Raw genomic sequence first — 18,808 nt, forward strand, 5'->3', positions numbered from 1 at the left:
CTCTATGAGATGAAACCAGCCAAGCATCCCTTCAGGCAGAGAAAGTAGGAGCATCAGCAAACTCTGAGACCGACTTTGCACATATGTCCTTTGCATTTCAAACCTTTATTTTGTCATTTCTCAATTATGCCATCGCTGTCTGGACTGCTAATCACTGATAGCTGAAGCTTTTGGGGTTTCCTGTGCTTAGCTCTGACTACATTTTTCTAAATGCACTCAGGAAGACAAGTGAGGGAAAGATATTTGACATTATTTATCTTGACTGATTTGCTCCATTAAAAAAAATTATTGCATAGTCACATTTTTGCATACAAATATAACTCTGTACAAATTTAGCTCCAAGTTCACACCACAGGAAAAAGAATGTTCCAGAACATGCTAATGATAATTTAATATTTTAAAATTGCAAATCTGTGATCTGAAATTATAATATTACGGTGCCGTTGCCCTGTGAGGCAATCAGAAATGGAGATTCAGAGAAAACATTTGCATAATAATAGCTGCCATGCAAATCTGGGTTCTGGATGCAGATATGTAGTAGTTGGAGGCTTCCCTCCCGCCCGCCCCCCTTACATCTACTGGAAGACAAGAGCTGGCTGTAAGTTAATGTTTTGAAGGTTTATGTCTATGCTCCTGCTGTAGAAACTTTTAAATCTCCCTTTACCTTCTGCAAATCAAAAGGATTGCTTTGTCTATTGATGCTGGCATGACCACGACATCTCTCCATCTCTCCTTATCCTCATCTTCTGGTAAGCTCTGGTCATGCCCGAAGGCGATGTGAAACCTGCCCTTGCTGCCCAGTGTGTCCCTCATGGGAAGAGTCTCCTCCAGGCATCACTCAGCTCTTCTTGATCCCTCTAAAAAAATACAGGTCCCCTGAAAAAAACCCCGACTTTCCTGTGGTATAAATAATGGAAAGTATGTGCCTGCTTGGTGCCTTTCTTGGGAGAAAATACAAGAAGTACTTGGTCTGCTTTGCTGGGGGAGGCCAGCTCTCTGGCTTACTGGAATTTGGTATGAAGGAGCAGAGCAGGTTTTGGAACCAGTGACCACTGTGGGTGCTGGAAAACGTGGTCTGTGTCCGGCATCTGCGATGGTGGAGGGTGATGCTGGGCAGGACTTGGGGAAGCAGAACGACCCTGCAGCGGTGCCCGGGCTCCCGGGGCTGGTTTCTACAGCAGCAAGCATGAGGTCAAGCCTGGGCTTTCCTCTGCTGGCGTTGCCTAACCCAGAGCACAAACCTTCTCATTTTCGTGGCCATCTGGAAGGTTTTTCTGTTCAACTCCCCTTAGAAATGCTCAAGAGAGGAGTAAGGGGCTCAGGCTTGGTACCCACGTAGTCGTTATCCCCTCTCTGCAGGGCCAGCACCAGCTGCCTACGAGGAAAGCATTAGATTTCATCATGCACAATTATCTGATAACTTAGCCGTGGGAGAAATTTCTTTCAAGTCTTTGACAGGTATCAGTGGGCTTATTTCCTAGAGAGTGAGGGTTTATACCCCTTATATATTTTATTCTTCTGTAAGCGTAGGAATTGTGGATTTCTGTTTGCATGTGTGCATCTGATCCCTCGTGATGCCATCCTGTCTCTGCCTGAAGCAAAATAACCCTGATCTTTTCAATCTCTCCCGCTATGGAAAGAGTCTGATAAAAAATGTTGCTTTTCTCTCACCGCTTTTATTAAAAAAAAAAAGGGGCTGCAGGCAGCAGGACTTAGCAGAGAGCGATGAGGTTGGACCATTTCCCCTGCTAATGGCAGGTGTCGTAATTATTCCACAGTTCGTTTCAGCTCGATGGAGAGCTCTGTGAAATCTCCATGAAATGCAAGTGTTCCTCACCTGGATCTTTCCCCCTTTTTCCCCCCCATACTGGATGCATATATTAAGGGGATGTGAAATCTTATTGCAGGTTGGTGTTGTATGCACAACAATAGAGTCTCTTGCTTTGTGTAACTTCATTTCTTGCTTTTTCTTTTCTTTCTTTTTTTTTTTTTTCTTTTGCAGAGTCGGAAACATGCCAGCAAAGTTCGCCTCTATTATATGCTTCATCCCACAGATGGAGGTTGTCCAGCTAAAAAGCTCCGGTCAGAAAATGTGGGTATAATTTAAGTCCCTGTTTACTGAGCTGCTTTGTGAATCATTGACTCTGTGCTACAATATTTTTTTTTTCTGTTACAGCCACAGATGATCAGGTACCCAGAGGTAACATTTAGATTAGCTGAAATGCTAAGTAACTGGAAATAATTTTCAATAAGCTATACGAGAAATATTATGTGCATCACCAACAGTAATTGCATTTTCAGTTATTTGCATGTTCTTTCATAGGAAAAAAATACGCTGATAGCAAATACCCAGCATTTATTCAGTTTAAGTGAAATGACTAGGGTTTTTTTGCTGGTGAGCTCCTGTACACAGGTGAGGCAGGGCAGTGGCTGCAGGAGCCTTGTGCCTTCGGGCGGCTGAGATAATAGCAAAGGCTTTGGAGTTGCTCTGCTTGAAGCAGCACTCGGATCGCTTCCAGACACGTTCGTCCAACTTTCTATATGTGACTTTGCTCCCAGGAGCGAGGGTCACTGGGCAGAGGGCAGGAGTTGACACCCAGCCAGCATCTGGGGAGCAGCACGGTGCAGCGGTGCCGCGTACGGAGCCCTTGTATAAACACCCGGTGTGGTGATGCCGTGCACTATGGGAGATCAGGGGATGCTCACGGTGTCATCACCACATCGTGGCTGAGAACCCCCCAAGAACCCCGGGGACGAGCAGAGAGGTCACCAGAGAGCGGAGTCACCTCCGGACGTCTCTTCTGAGCCACTTTTTTCTGAGAGTTGATGGAAACAGAATGCTGGATCTGAAAGGCTCCTCGCAAAGGTTTGGGGTCAGTCTGCAGTTTTAAAAAAATGGCAATTAGGTTTCTTAATTGCATTTGAATAAACAAACAAATGTGAGGAAATTGGACCATTTGTCAGGCAATAAGAGGAGACTAAATTTATAAGGGACTGATTCACAGTGAATTATTCATTCAGCTCTTTGCCATATTCTGGGGCTGGTGTGAGAGCTGTTGATGAGGTTCCCAGCAGATAGCGTCCAAACCATTTCAGATCTATGGGAGTGTGACTGTTGCTTAACGCTATCAATATTTAGTGATATACCTTCTAATTAAAGGGAGAAGCATGCAAGTTTTGCCAAAGGAATCGGAAAGCTTCACACAGTAACTAAAATTTTAGTGGAACTTTTATGTTGCACACAGGGTAATTGCAGGTGCAATCTACCACTTAACAACAGAATCTCACGGTATTTTTATTGAGTTATTAATTACGGAGAGTGAAAGGTACAGTGGACATGCACATATGGACTTGGAACATGATCCTCTAATGAACTTCATGACATCTAACAAGAAACTACAGAGCTGCATGTACATCTTTGCACAAGGGTACGGTGGACAGAGAACCAAAGAGATCTCAAATAAATCAAAGCTGAACTGCTTCCCATTTCTTTTGTAAAAGGCAACAGCGAGAAGTAATGTAATTCTATGTTTGCCGATGCTTGATTGTGCCCTTAGTGGAGGATGAATTAACAACTCGTTATGCACTTGGTGAATGATAGGCTATGCAAGACCTAAATTCTAAAATTATTTATGTTACAAAAATATAGCAGGGAAAATACGCCAACATTTACAGCTCAAAGTAGACCTATTGCTGATCAGATATTATCCAAGCCTGTGCATTTAAAGAGAACAGAAATGTTTAGGACATCTCTAATGCTGCATGATAACAGCATTGCCACGTACAGAATGCAGCTGCGTTGCCCAGTTCAGGTATCCAGCAGTGTTAGTCAAGCCATGGCACACTGACTTTAATAAGTAGTAGAAACAATCTGTGAAAACCAATTAAAATTCTGTGTAGAAGCATCTGCAACTAAAAAGGGTATATTAGCCTTTTTTTCATCAAAACCAGCACTGTTACCTGACTGTATGCCATTTGATTCATATCCTTTTGACCACAAAACTAAACATCTTGTCTTTCTTCCAAGTGGCAATAGGAAAGAGAAGCTGCTACAGTTGTAGATACTCAATGTAGAAACAGTATTTGCTACCTGACCTTTCAGTAAGGCAAAGGGTAGCATTTGGTGTTGTTTGAGGACTGTAAAAATACTCTGCATTCCCTAAACACCCGTTATCCTTTCATAGTGAGAAGTAGGAGGCTTATAGAATTAGTCTTGCACTGGATAACGACTTGGTTGTTGGGCTGTTCATTATTGTTTTAATTTTTTGGGAAGGAGAGGGAAAAACCTCATGTCTTTGGTGTACTGAGGGATTGTTGACCTTTCCTCTTAAATTTCCCCTTAACATTTCAGCTGAAGGTTATCTGAGAAGGTTGCAACCTCTGTCAGGACCCCACTGAAAGCAGGAGTCACATCCTCGAGTCCCAGGATTGGTGAATCAGTTTTAATCAGCTTTTTCTCACTACCTTTAAAAAATAGGAGCCCTAGTTATGATCAGGACAGACATGATGAAAATTTCTGATGTGCTATGAAACACATTTTTTGGGATGGGAGAGAAACCTTCAAATTCTTTCTAGCCCTACTTGCACTATAAGATATTAAATTACTTTAACTAGCATCATCTTCCTTAAAAAAGAAAGGGGTTGTAATAGCAAGGATAAATTGTTTGAGGGAAGATGGCAGGATATTAGATTTTCTTGCTGAGGATAAAGTGTGTCCTGCAAGGTGATGCTGGAGATGGTTAAGCCAAGAGCTGTGCCTCTCTGGGGCACCAATGGTGCCGGTGGCTGCCTTGGAAGGCTCTCCTTCGGTTCCCAATCACCAAGGAAATCACAGTTTTTATAGCTTCTGGTGCAAAATTTACTGCATGCTATAATTTAAATCTTCAGCAATTACACTGAAACTAAGATGAAATGTTTGGGTTTAGGGCCACCGTTCTTACTGTGTGTTTTGTACCCAATCAGAGGTTTTCAACCAAAAGGTCAGGTGTTGGTTTCAATGAAAGAAATTAATGGTGGAAGATTTGAATTTATTCTCTGACAGAAGGCTGGGACTGGCCAAGAGCTGCTGTTGCTGTGAAGGGTCCTGGGGGATTCCCCATCCTGGACCTGGGGCCGAGCCCTGCTGCGTGCCCCACTGTGAGCTCTGGTCCTCCCCTCTTCTCCAGGGCTTCGTCCTGCGTGGTTTTAAATACCCACGGAGCCAAAGCTGAGCGGTGAAAGCCAGGGGCTCTGGCTGAGGAGTCAGCCCCATCCTCACCAAGCTGCCCGTGGCTCTGTCCCTGCCAAAGTGGGAACTGTGGGACGTGTGCTTATCTTGTCAAACGCACCCCTTACTTAGGGCTGGTTTTTCGTTAGAGAGCATTTAGGTCCTAAGATGCTCTGAGACTGAACGAGCGTTTCAGATTTAGATAGCCATAAACTGGTACTTGGTCTTTGCTTGTGCCACAAGAAAAACAGGCTCCAAAATGGAACTGGTCTAAATTTCACACCAAGCGTTACAGAAAATAGCTCTTTAACAGCAACACCTTCTTCCTGCGCAGAAAATGATCTCAAATTTGAAAGACACTCTGCAGTGCCTTCAGTGCTATGTTTTATATTGCGATATTTCAAGAGTTTGTATAATTTTTTCTTCTTAGTAAAAGAAGACAGCAGATTTGTATCTGTGAAATAAAAATCCTTACTTTCCTGAGGATTGCTTAAGGAACATCCAGCAAAGGACTGCAATTGCCCAGTCCTGTGTGAGGATTATGCCTTTTAGCAGCTTGTTAACAGGCATCTGAATAACCAAAGTTAATTCTGTTGGATGTATGAGACTTGCTTTGAAGTTTATAATATTACAAAAAGAAGCCCTATGAATTAGGCTGGCTCGGCACGGCTACGGAGTGGGGGGAAGGTGAGCCATGTTAGCATTGGGAAATGGATGCTTTATCTCTGAGCCCATGGCATGTTGCGTTGTGCTTCAGTTTATGCGTGGCCATTCGCCCCTGTCAGTGCTGCATCTCCGCAAAGGTTAGCGAGAAGGGATAGTCTGGAGAAGATTGCAAAAACAAATGGTAGAAATATTCCTTGCATATTGGCTGGCTTTATGCAGCATGGTGTTAGAGAGTTGCTTGTGTGGGTTTTATGGAAACTAAATTGAGATGTTAGTGTCTATTTATTGCTGCAGCTTTAGACTGAGCTGGGCGCGGGAGCAAGGGAAGCGGCGAGGACAGATGGATGAGTGCATTCGTGGGTGCAGAGCATCCCTGGGGAGTGGGCGTCTGCCCTGAGCAGGCTGCGGGTCAGCCGAGCCCCGTGCCCCGGCTTGGACTGGACTCACCCAACCGTCTCGCCCGGGCGTCCTGATGGACAAGCGATGTTATTTTACCAGCTGGCTGCACAACCCTGTCAACACGGTGTCATTCAACGGGTGACAAAAGACACCCAGATCGGGTTCCCCCCAGCCTATCTGGTTACAGGTAAAACAGCCGGTGACAAATGAGAAGGCGTAATTACCCTTCAAGGCTGGATCCAACCTCGAGTGCCAGGATGGCTCCATGGAGGGAATTTGAGTGGTGGAGGAGGGAAGGGAGGCAATTCTGCTGACACATGCTGCAGACTTGGGTAAATGCTTAATAATGCTCGAGTCCAAACATCTCCTGCATCCTGCTAACAAAGAGCAGCAGTTAATGGCTGAAAAATGGCTGGCTGTTAGAGAGTGAAGGTCTCTTGTGTTTTGTCCAGAGGTTGGGACTCTCAGAGTGACTGAGAAATTGGGGATGCCCCTCCTCTGTAAGTGGGTGCCAGTCTGGTGGCCAAATCCCCATCCAGGCTTCAAGGTGCTTGCCTGGAGACTTGGGTGAACTTGGATAAGCTGCGCAGCAAACTGTGAATCTGTGTAAATGGGAATTTGGGCTCTGTAGGAGGTGTCTGAGGGATGCTTGAGGGGAGTTTAAAAGTTTTTTAATTTTTTTTTTTTAAAGTGCAGTCTATCTGTGGAAGTAGGTTGTAAAGGAAAAAATGTCACTGAAGAGCAGACCTGGCAGAGGGAGAGACCCTGGTGCATAAACACCGAAGTGTATCAGCTTTTCGGATGAGCTCTGTTGGAGACTCTTTATACGTTACCACCACTGATGATCAATAAAGTCTGGGAATTTTTTTACTCTACTCTTAACTTTCAAGTGATTTCCCTTTGAAGGCATAAAATATCTTGAGAGAAACCTATTTAAAAGAAGTGCAAATTAAACTCAGAACAGTACTTATCACCTCTTGAGATTTCTCGCTCAGGTTTAAGTTCATTTATAGTTAACAACAAAAAAAGTGATGAAAATCAGTCCTTTTTTCTAATTGTGCTTATTGTGGGGGGATGAAATGACCTTAAATAGTGGGCTGGGTGTCAACTGTGTGGTCGGTTTGCTCTTCCAGGGGGGCCCCTTTCCTACCCCCCATCTGCTGGGAGGCTCAGGGGCATCTCTGGGGCTTGCGGTGCTGCCCCAGCACTGCTGGCTCAGCCCCAGTGGGTTCCCCTGGTGCTCATGTGTCCAGTGCTGTGGGCCACTGCCCAGGACACCACGTTGCCGGGGGGTTGGGTGCTGCCGTCGGAGCCTGCCGTCGGTCGGGGTGTGCTGGAGGCATCTGGCCGGTGGCTGCCGCTGCGTTAACCTGGGCTTGGACCGTGCTTCGGTGCAAGCACAGCAAGGGTGGGTGCTGGTGCTGGAGCTGTTTCACCCATTTATTTATGGGGAGGGGGTTTTGAAGAGCTGGGTGCTTCATTCTGTGTCTGAATATGAGCCTAACATTTGCAAAAGGGAATTTGGTTTTGGATGCCATCTGACTTTCCTTTGGCCTCCGTTGTCCTTTGAGCAGTGCCAGAGTTTCCAGCTGTGAAATGTGCTTTGTGTGCCCAGGGGTGCACAGCACGAGACCGGTTGTGTCCCCGACGAGGGCCTGAATCTTTGCATAGGGATGGGCTGCAGAATGCATTTCCAGCTTGTTGTGAAGTTGTTGTGAAATGAAGATTTCAGCTCCTAAAGCAGACTATTTTCTGGTTTGACTGTACACCAGCAATTGGAATAGTTGCTTTAAAAAAAAAAAAGTCTCCAGATGGCTTGTCACTGTAGGGAGTTCTGCTGTGGCACAGGGGCCAGATCTGACCATCTTGTCCAGGGAATGAGCCAGGATGCTAACTACATGCACGGAGGTAATTTCCCAGCTTTGGAAAGGTCTTACTCTGCACAGAGGAGCATTTTCAAAAGAGAACCTTTATAAACTGTGCTCAGTGACCAACACAACACATTGGGATCTTTGGAAAAGCAAGACCACATATATATGACCCTAAATGCAATTCCCATTTCTTTTGTGGAATGGATTGAATAAATAATTGTGATAATGGGGTAATGGGTGCCTGGGTCCGAGGCACAGGGCTGTGCTGGGAGCTGCTCGAGGATCCAGGACATACGGTGGCACGGGCAGCGACGCAGCTCCTTCCGCAGTGGGAACAGGCAGCCTGGATCTACAACCGCTCCTCCCCGTGGGATTTACTTAGAGTAGATGTTCTGAGCTCAGCCACACAGCTGGGCAGAGGCATGCTGGCTTTTCTTCTTTCAAGAATAAACGTCATGAAGGTTGGAGACAGTATTCTCATTAAATCAGGGTTTACTTGTATAGATAAAGGTGCAGGGATTAGTAACCATGAAGGATGGCCCCTACTTGTATGCGTGCAGCCATGACAGCCTCTTGCTGGTACTGAAATATTGAATGGTGATGTTCATAACTTCTTAAAACTCCCAGTCACCTCTTAGCTGACACCTTAGATCTCGCAAGGGGGTACCCCCTTTGCACCAAGGTGTTTTGTTGCACGGATCCTTGAACAGGCCACAGCTCTGAGTTTGCTTTAGGCAGCATCAGTTTCTGCGATGTGGTTTTTACCGTTGTGTGCAAAGTGTCTTGGAGTTTTATGATTGCCTTTTTTCATCTGGTGGTGTTCAAGAGCTCAAAATCCATCTCTAGGAAAGGAGCAGAATGGAAATGGGGTTCTTAGGTGTTTTGCTCTTTTTTTCCTTTCATGCAAATCCTGCAGCAAGCGATTTTTTCCTGTCTTTAGTATATGCCATGAGGCTGCTCTTGCCTTCAGGTTTATCTTGGCAGCAGCTGGTAGTAAGTTATTTCTATGAGGTATGAGCCTGGTTCTTCCGTGAGGGTCAGCAGACGGGCAGCCCAGGATGGCCAGGTGCCTCGTGGAGCTCCTGCTTGGTGAAGCAGACGCTTGGGGTGCAGAGGGGGTGCAGCCACCTGCAAGAGAGGGTTGCCCCCCCTCCCCTAATCTTGTCCCCTCCCCGAGCTGCTTTGGGGACTCTCACAGAACCGTGGCAGGAGGAAGGGCTGGGTCTGATGGCAGGGAAAGCACCAGATTTGTATGACTCCTTCAGCCAGAGAATAGGAATAAAGACTAAAGGAGGGCAGGCTGGTGGACATGATGGGTGAAGATGAAGCAACAGGGTGAGCTCCAAGTGCCCAAATGGGACTGGAAGCACTGGGGAGCATCCGGGGGTTGGAGGCATCCCCAGGCTGAGCAGGGCTGGGATCAGACAGGAATGAGTCTCGGGGAGCGAAGGAAGGGAAACCCCTTGGAAACCATGGCCTTGGCATAACAACCCAGATTCCTCTCTTTTCTTTCTCCGTAACTGTGCTTGGTGGGCTTATACACCTCTTTTTTTTTTTTTGTCTGTGTTTTTGTCTCCACCCAGGGCAGTGATGGTGACTCAGTGGATAAGAACAAATGCTGCACACTATGTAACATGTCCTTTACCTCAGCAGTGGTGGCCGAATCGCATTACCAAGGGAAAATCCATGCCAAAAGGTTAAAACTGTTGCTAGGTGAACAACCAGCATTAAAGGCCACAGGTAGGTCCAGAGGCAACGAGCCGGAGCAGGAGGGTCCAGTGCGGGGCGAAGCGGGCTCGCTGTGCCGAGGAGGCACGGTCGAGGCACCGGCTCGGTGCCTGCGTGGCGGAAAATGGATAGCTGAGTGATGAAGGCCGGCAGAAGCAGCTATTCATTTGTGTTGCTGTCGTAACAAGCTTTAAAAATTGCTGATGCTCATTATTGTCTGCTTTGTTCACATAGATGAGTGGTTTATCAGCCGGGGCTGACCTTTGTACAAGAGTCCTATCTCTGGCTCCATGCTTCTGAAATGTTTTGCTCAGTGGAAGACAACACCTCCTCTGGGCACGAATAGCCAAGGCTCTCTTTAATTATCCAAAGTTATTCGACAGCTTAGCTAATATGTTTAATAAACCTTTCGTGTTACTGTACAGAACAGAATATCATTTGCTTTTACCTCAGAGGGAAATCTAGTCTTTAAAAGCTGTTAGATCGATTGTCTTTTGATTTTTGCCCAGATGGGTATTCATGCTTTCGTCCACCGTGATTCCAATAATGCAAGCCTATTAACTTTCACATTTAGAAAGTCAAATGTTGGAATCGCATAATTTAACCATCTTATTGTTTGCTTAACCATAAAGTCCCTGCAAACCACTAATACACAGTGAAACAAAACTTCCTCTGTGGTTGTTGGGCCGAAGGATACTCCAACAAAGTATTCTTCATGCTAACCAGGCAGGATAACTGGGCTGTGGTTCTGCAGACAAATGTATTTCAGTATTACTACCAGTGACACTTCCTTCAGAACGGAATATAAATTTAGCTGTGCATTTTACATCCCACCTAACATGACATGCATAAATCCTAGATGTGATTAAATAAGGAGGGTTTGGCTTTGTGTGTGTGTGGTTGTTGCTTTTTTAACTTCACAGACTGTAGATGCTGATGTATGGAGTATCATTTGTCCTTTACCAGGCTTGGCTTGGGAAATGTTACCCCCTTTGCCTGAAGGAACACGGGGAATTGCTTTAGATGGTGACTTCCTCGTTTTAACTAACGAGTGCAGTCTCAGAAGGCTCGTTAAGTGAAAGTGCACCAGAGTTCACGAGTCGCTGAGATGCATCTGAAAACTGCCTGGTGTTTTGGGTACCGTGTGTGAATCCCGTAGGAGGTGAGGGTGCAGCTGCGGTGGCAGGGGATGCTGGCATCTCCTGACCATCCCCGCAGCGAGCCGGGAGGATGGATCTAACATGAACTCATGTGATAATTTGCAGCTGACTCACTTTAGGACTCCTCGGGCTGTTCTCTGCAGCTGGCAAATTACAAAGGCACCGAGAGAAGTAGTGTACTCATTTATGGTATTTAATTGTCCAGTGCTTGCATTAGTACTCAGAACCCCATCACTCATATGCAGCCTTCCAGCGGTTTCGCCTCCAGCACCAAAAGACCTGCCATAAAACCTAGTATTTCTGGTTAAATCCAGGTGAGTTTCTGAAGGTCACTGGGGTGCTGGATTTCAGGGAATAGCACATGGACTGATTCCCACCTAAGTTGGTGATTCGGCTTCACTGAGTCAGGGAAGGAGTCGCTGTTTTTACCTCCGGGACCATCGTCGTGGGCAGGACCCCATGGGTCTGGTGCTGTTCGGGCAGAGGGAGCAGCCGGGAGCCCCGGGTCTGCCAGTGGAGCTGGAGCTGCGTGAAGGCAGACGAAGAAACTGTAGGCAGTGGTTCTTGATCGATGGCAGGAGAGAATTGACCTCGGCAGGAGAGAATTGACCTCGGCACAGCAGGTGTCGGTGGAGATCTCGGGTTCTGATGAACCAACATTTCTGTTAATGAAATCAGAGATGTGTGTGGACTGGCAATAGAGAGATGAGGATGAGTTGTACTCTCTCCTTTGTTAGAGACCTCTCTGAAGCGATGCTGAGGCTGACGTACTGTGGAGTCTGTGCAAGACCATGCAGCCACCAACCCCGCCAGGCTGCCCATGGATACAGAGGATGTAGGGCCCTGTCAAGGCAGGACGTTCCAAGAGCTGCAACTTTGCATTGTGTTTTTATCTCATTTTTTAATCGTCTGGATCAGCTCGCTGAGGCTCTAAGTGAGCTGCACCGCGTGCTCTGAGAGTAATGGGCTCTTCAGCTGTCATAATCACTAGGAAAGCGTAACTCAAGGACTCATCAGCTCTTCCAGACACTTGATCTGGAAGATGAAGCTGAGCTGCAAGAATACATTAATAACCACCTCCTTGCTCTCCAGTAGTTTTCAGAAACGTGCTCTTTGGACACAACATTTTTCTGGGCTTCCCACAGAGTCACCCAGTATTTTTCCACTCGATTTTTGTCCCAGTCCATGGCTCCCCAAGCACTGGGGAGCTTTTAGTCTCTTAGACAGAGTTCCAGAAGCTTTGATGCTCGTGAGTCCTGGGAGCCGACCATGCACAGCTCTGAGCGTGCCGGATGCTTGCTGGGAGGAGCGTCCTGTCCCCGGGGACTTCACACATGGCTGTGACAACAGCGTGGCCTTGTTGCGGGGCTGCAGGTGGTTGTGCAGGGTTTGAGTGGTGGCTGTGCTGTTTTCAGTTTATTATCTAGCCATTTTTCTTCCCCAGCTCCATGGAAGGACACTCCAGAGGCTCTTGTACATCATTCTTAAAGCCCTGATTGTCAGAAGGCCTGTCAACGTTTTGGCGTTAGCTTTGAGACCCCGGTGAGGGAGGTTGGAAGTGCTGGTGATGGAGCTGGTCTTCACTCTGACCTCTGTAATTAAAGAGCTGTTGGATGCGCTCAGTCCTGGAACGCCCTTTGATGGTGCTGGAGCTGCAGGACAGGGATGCGACACTTTGCCCATCACCTTGCGGTGGGATGAGTCATGGTTTGTTTTCCCTTTGATTCTCATAAAGGAGATAAATAACATTTAATATAAGATTCATCTGCTCAGAAGTAAGCTGCTAACTTGCAGCAATTAAGAGGTATTGATAGTCACCAATGTGTCACTGCTGAGGGATCCAACCCCTTTTGATGTTCTGGGGACCTGGAAGTTGAACCCAATGGCCGAGGAATGGGTGCTGGCGATGTGGGAGGCAGGAGCTTATGCTTGCAGTGTAGTTGGTTAGCATCTTTAAAAGAGATCAAGCTGCTCATAACTCGATAATCCTTCAGATGGTTAAATGGGTTGAATGTTTTATTTGCTATTTTCCTAAGCTCTTAAGAGTAAAGTATCTTTTAACTTTCATGTGTGATCAAAAAAAGTGAGAAAGACTCTATACAAATATTTGAACTCTCATAATCCTTTAACTTAAAAAAAACAGGCTTAAAATCTTTTCAAAGTTCCCCAAGTGCTCTTATTATGGCTGAGATTAAACACGGTTAATCTGAAAAGGTGTTTTAGTGACAATAGGCAAGTAATCACCTCTAGATTCTGATATCAGATTTTCAGGCTTGCACAAAATTTTATTCTGCTACCTGAAATTGTTGTGAAATTCTGTGTTAAACATTTGCTTCATCAGTGGATCTGTGTGTAAAGGGAGGAAAGAATTTGTGAAATTCTTTGCACAACTGTCTTTGCAGGAGTCATTTCGTTCACACGGATGTACACCGTGGAGCATAACATCTCTTTAAATTGCACAGTAACTAAATGAATTTAGGGGACAAAATGAAGACTAATGAATAGAGTTGAAACTGCAAGGAAGATTTAGGAAGCGTTCTTGAGTTGTTGGAAGAGTAGCATTTTCCAGTAAAACAAAATGCATCGAAAAATATGTAATACTCTCAGCGAAGGTGAAAAAATTGAAAAATATCTACAACTGGAACTCTGATCATGGTCATGGTTCCTGGAGGCAGCAGCTGTGCTGCAAGGCTGCTGTGGGACCCAGAGCCATTGCCGGTGGCCAGAAATTCCCTGAGGCTTCACCTCTGCTGAGCAGCTCCTCTCCGAATACAGCGTCCTGTGGCTTCACCCTGGACTCGCATCCGTTTTTTCCAGCTGGAAAGCAGCAGAGGGAAGGATTTCTGCAGATACCTCCTCTGCTGCTGACATCCAACGTGTGTCTGAGCACTGAGCATTCTTCCCTGCAAGCGGTGCAGTGCCAGGGCGCTGCTTAATGTTGTACCTGAGAGCAGCACAGGGGCTTCCCAAAGAGTTTCATGCCGCAAAGTGAAATGTTTCTCTCAACTCTGCTGAATTGGTAAAGAACAGACTTCCCTCTTGTCACCATGGAGGTTACATCAATCCTAAAGTCTGAGCATAGCATATAAAGCGGTGCAAGAGATTAGCGTCCATCCTGCTCTGTGCCCTGACAATTCTGTTCCCCTCCCATTCCTACCAGATAATCCAGATGTGCTTTCTTATCACCTTAAGCAGAGGCATCCATCACCCGCCTTCGGGAGGGCTCGGATCTGTTTTGGAGATGCATGTGGATGCATTCTGCCTCTGAAGACCGCTGCTTGATATTCTGAGTTTTCTGTCTTGCCATTCCCATAGAAAATTACATCTATTCTCAGTCTCCTTATGGAGTTACACCTTCCCTTTCAATTTTGTCATCTTAATGAAATACAGATCTCTCGCTTCTCTGCTGGTGCTTTCAGGAGAGGGAGAAGTGCCTTAACAGTCGGGTTTTTCACAATAGGAAAGCAATGTCTCATCACTACAACAAAATATTTGTGATCTTTTCTGTTGCTCCTGCTGTACAAGGTTGTAGCCGTCAGAGACTTTATGTCACCACTGTTGCTGATGAATTTCTGTAGTCATTTCCAACATCTTCTGTCAGCTTGCATCCAGTCATCGCTACGAGTTATAAAACAAAGAATTGTGTGTGTGTGTGGGGGGGAAATAGCTGCTGCCTTCACTGATCAAAGTGTGGCAGGCATTGGTTTCAGGAAGGTGGAAATTGGCCCTTCAGCACCGGCAGTGCCACACGGCCGATGCCAGTCACGGCTTTGGGAGATGTCAGTGTTCAGGGTGAGGAATAAGGGCTTGATTTTGCCAGCAGGAAAAGTTACCTTGGCTTTTTTACCTCTTTGTTCCCTAGTTCCTAGCATGGGGTTTGTGTTTCAGATGTACTGAAGGGGACGGAGTAAATGGCTTTCAGGTTTGGGTGCGAGGATGCATCCAGGAGCAGTTGGAGAATACCTTAGGCCCAACTTTGTCTTCTGAAGAAAACTGAATTTCTCCAGTGCCCCATTGTCGGGGCTCAGTTACTTTCTTGTTCTCATGCTCGGTTCCTGGAGAGTGGCGATGATAAAAAGTTGGGTGCCATTTAAGTACAGCTACGAATAAAAAACTTTGCCTGCAAGAAATAAGTCAAACATTAGTTCATTGCCAGAGTGCTAAAGTGTTTCTAACTTTGTATTTTGCTTCTTGCAGCAAAGTAAGACTTTCTCACTTCCCTCCCACAGCAAAAGGGAACGTAAGGGAGACTGTCATGAGCTATTTAGCATTTTGAAATACTTGAAATAGTCAAACTAGCAGCTTTTGTATTTGTGTTTGAGATGGAGAAACATTTTTAACATTTGACGTTTTGTGAGTGTTTATTATTAATTTTCATGTCGCTGCTCAGGGAATGATGATATTTTCTGTTCTGTAGTACTTATGTCGCGCATATCAAAATGATAAATCCACATTTGTCAAGAAATCAACTTTCATCTGTTTCTCTTCAGGAGGATTTGGAAAACACAGTGTTTTCATTAATTGCCAGGTTGGGTTCAGCACACCTTCAGCCTGGTGGCAGTTGTAAAGGGAACCTGAGAAATGTGGCTTTTGGAAAATATTTTGTACTGTGAGTGCTAAGAGGAAATCCTGCTGACGTGGGAGGACCCGGGCAGGGGGTCTCTGCCATGGGGGCTGTAGCCCACGGGACTGGGCGAAGCCAGGCATGGTGGTGGGCTTGGAGCAGGGTGGGTATGGGGGGGCTCTAGTGCAATCCCCTAAAGCAGGACGGCTGGTCCCACTGACAACCTCCCTCCGGCACTGCATGTGGGTGAGCACAAGCCAGCAACCTCATTGAGAGGGGCTCGGACGTGCAGCCATGGGGCCGCCGGTCCAGCTGATGACTGAGCAGCAGAGGCTGCTTCAGTCGTATTTCTTTAGTGAGTGGGAGATATAACTTCTGTGGACACCACCAGCTCTGTGAACTTCAGCCTCCCTGGTTCCCCTCTGGCAGCAGCTAACATATAAACAAGGAGAAAGCTGACCAAAAGATCTGATAGATTTAACTTGATAGCCCGGGGCCTGCAGAGTAGCAAGTCAAATCATAGAGTCATAGAATTGTTTAGTTTGGAAAGGACCTTTAAGGTCATTGAGTCCAACCATAAACTTAACATGGCCAATAATAAAAAATTGTCTTCTTTAAGAAAAAAGTCACTCAAAGCAAGGTACTTTAGTTACATTCTGATTTCCACCACTTCCCTGGGCAGCCTGTCCCAGTGCTTGACAACCCTTTTGGTGAAGAAATTTTTCCTAATATCCAATCTAAACCTCCCCTGGCACAACTTGAGGCCATTTCCTCTTGTCCTATCGCTCGTTACTTGGGAGAAGAGACTGACCCCCACCTGGCTACCCCTTCCTTTCAGGTCGTTGTAAAGAGCCATCGGGTCTCCCCTCAGCCTCCTCTTCTCCAGACCAAACACCCCCAGCTCCCTCAGCTGCTCCCCATCAGACTTGTGCTCCAGACCCTTCACCACCTTCGTTGCCCTTCTCTGGACTCGCTACAGCACCTCAAGGTCTTTCTGGTAGTGAGGGGTCCAGAACTGAACACAGGATTCGAGGTGATCCTATATCTCAGCTCTCCTTGACTCTCCTTGACTTATATATTTTATAAAAAAAATAACTGTTTTTTTATAACAGTCCAGGTGCCCAAACATCTCTACAGCCCAGCTCCGGTGCCTCACCCGTAGCAGAGGGCTGGGACCCCGCAGGAATTCTGAGGCTGTGTGCGGTCCCCACACAGAGAGTCTCTTGGCACCGACTCCTTCCCGCAGCAAGGGTCCTTGCGGAGCGCCTGCGGGTGGTCGCAAAAATATATGAGCAATAGGCAAGCTGCGCTTGCTTTTCAGGAGCCAAGCGTACACCAAGTCTGCATAATCTTAGTTTGGACAGGCAACATTGCTATTTCCTAATTTTCTTCCTAGTCATTGTGCATTGGCCCCTGGTTTTGCTCTTTGGTGCACTTGCATTGTTATTTATGTTGTGTGCACCTTGGAGGGGCTGGGGGTGTGTGTCTTGTGCTGGAGCCCTAGGTGTTAGAAAAGATGTTGTTTTTAGGAGAAAATATCCAGCTGGGTCCTTCCTGAGCCCTGCCTGTTGCCCGCCAGCTCTGTCCGGAGCTGTTTTTCAGGAGGCAGCACAGCTGACGATGACCTCGGCAGAGCCAGGACGTGTCTGAGTGCGGCCCCTAGCCCCAGTGCACTGCAAAGAAGCATCAGGAACCCAAGGCAAAGGAAAAAGATTTTCTTTGTTGGCATAGTGCTTGGTTTCTAACTACGCTAGTTAAATGGAAGGCGGGCAGAGATTAGGCAGTGGAATCCTCTGGTGGGGTGAAATGAATCCAAATGAGCGGGCGGGCAATTCGCGAGACAGCAGAACAAGGAGAAGAAATATCTTCCGCCAGAGCCAGTTGTGTAATCACTTTACTAACTAATCCCCGAAAGAACTCCTTTCGCTCGTGCTGTGCAGAGCCCTGGTGGCAGCGGCAGAAGCGAGGAAACTCTTCTCCAGGTGTTTTCCAGATGTGGCTTCGTGAGGAGGGTGATGGTGCCTCAACTGACCATCCAAGCCATGAAAGTCTGATACCTTGGCAGTTGGCATCAAAAACAATAGAAGCTTATAAACGCTTGGAAGTTGATAAGGTTATAAGTAATGTTATATGTAGGATACAGTTTCCTTGAGGAAAGTTGATAGACATCCCTTCCTGAGCAGGTCAGCAGAAGATTTATAACAATATTAACTTTCTTGAGCCGTGGAGTCAATCACCGCGAGTTTCTGTCATAATTATATATCTAAATATATCCCTGTTTTGCTCACTGCTGCCGTTCCCGGTACCAGACACTGAGGTGGGTTCATCACTTGCCAACCTGTGCTCTCATCAGTGCTCAGCTGGAATAGCGTGAAGCCTCTTGATCAAAGGCGAGCGATCGAGCTCTTCTTCACCACCTTAAAATTTGCCTGTTCTTGTGTCACGGGGTGGTTTGTTAATTATTGAGATAGCAGACGTTTCATCTGGAAAAGAAAAGGAAAACCACATGAAAGGGAATTTTTGAATGAGGTGTGATAATTAAGTGCTAAGCATTGTATATTTTTGTATCCCAGTGTTATCTAAACTTTATTTTACTTTAAACTGTTTCTCTATGGCTTTGTGACTTATATTGTACAAAGTAGGAAAACTGTGGTGAACAAGGTGCAGCTCCGTTATGTAAGGACTAATCACCCATTTTTCTTTCAAATTGTTTGGGCATCACGTTTGTGTTCCCAGATGGCCTCTTGGTGAATCTGAAGGGAAGTGGGCTTAAACCAACATGGTGGATTGCTGGTACCTGTCAATTCACAACTTGAAGAAATTTGAATGAGGGAACTGACTATTGAATATTTTTTTCATCTGTGACAATTTACAATTATTACAGCTTTCCCTGTTCTTTTTGAGACCAAATAAATTGAAAAGTAAGAATTCTGAGATAGTGATAAATCTGTCTCTCTATCTTGAGAAGTAGATGGCTTTGTGTGCTGTTTATTCACCACTGGCAATTTTTCCTGGAAGTAACAATTTAAGCAGGATAAGTTTAGCAGGTTTAGTCACAACAGTGATAAGACGAGTAACTGCAATGAAAGCATCCTCCTTTCCCAGCTAGTGAAATGCAGATAGTTGAGGAACGGTCCTGTGCTATCCTTTCATGCTGCTTTTTTTATGAGAAATGGTAGATTTCTGAGCCGTACCATACAAAATATCCAGTGGG

At 46.0% G+C, this 18,808-nt stretch overlaps 1 protein-coding gene across 1 annotated transcript in view; it reads left to right on the forward strand.

Annotated features, from left to right (window-relative positions):
• Window positions 1-2,002: 2,002 nt before the first annotated feature.
• ZMAT4 (zinc finger, matrin-type 4) overlaps window positions 2,003-18,808 on the forward strand; it is a gene marked incomplete at its 5' end in the record, with an annotated part of 35,045 nt that continues 18,239 nt past the window's right edge. Inside the window, 2 exons of the mRNA XM_009710145.1 lie at window positions 2,003-2,092; window positions 9,726-9,882. Coding sequence (XP_009708447.1) covers window positions 2,003-2,092; window positions 9,726-9,882 — 247 coding nt within the window. The remainder of the gene's footprint in view (window positions 2,093-9,725; window positions 9,883-18,808) is intronic.

Source organism: Cariama cristata, unplaced genomic scaffold (assembly GCF_000690535.1).
Source record: "Cariama cristata isolate BGI_N322 unplaced genomic scaffold, ASM69053v1 scaffold901, whole genome shotgun sequence".
NCBI classification, from domain to species: Eukaryota; Metazoa; Chordata; class Aves; order Cariamiformes; family Cariamidae; genus Cariama; species Cariama cristata.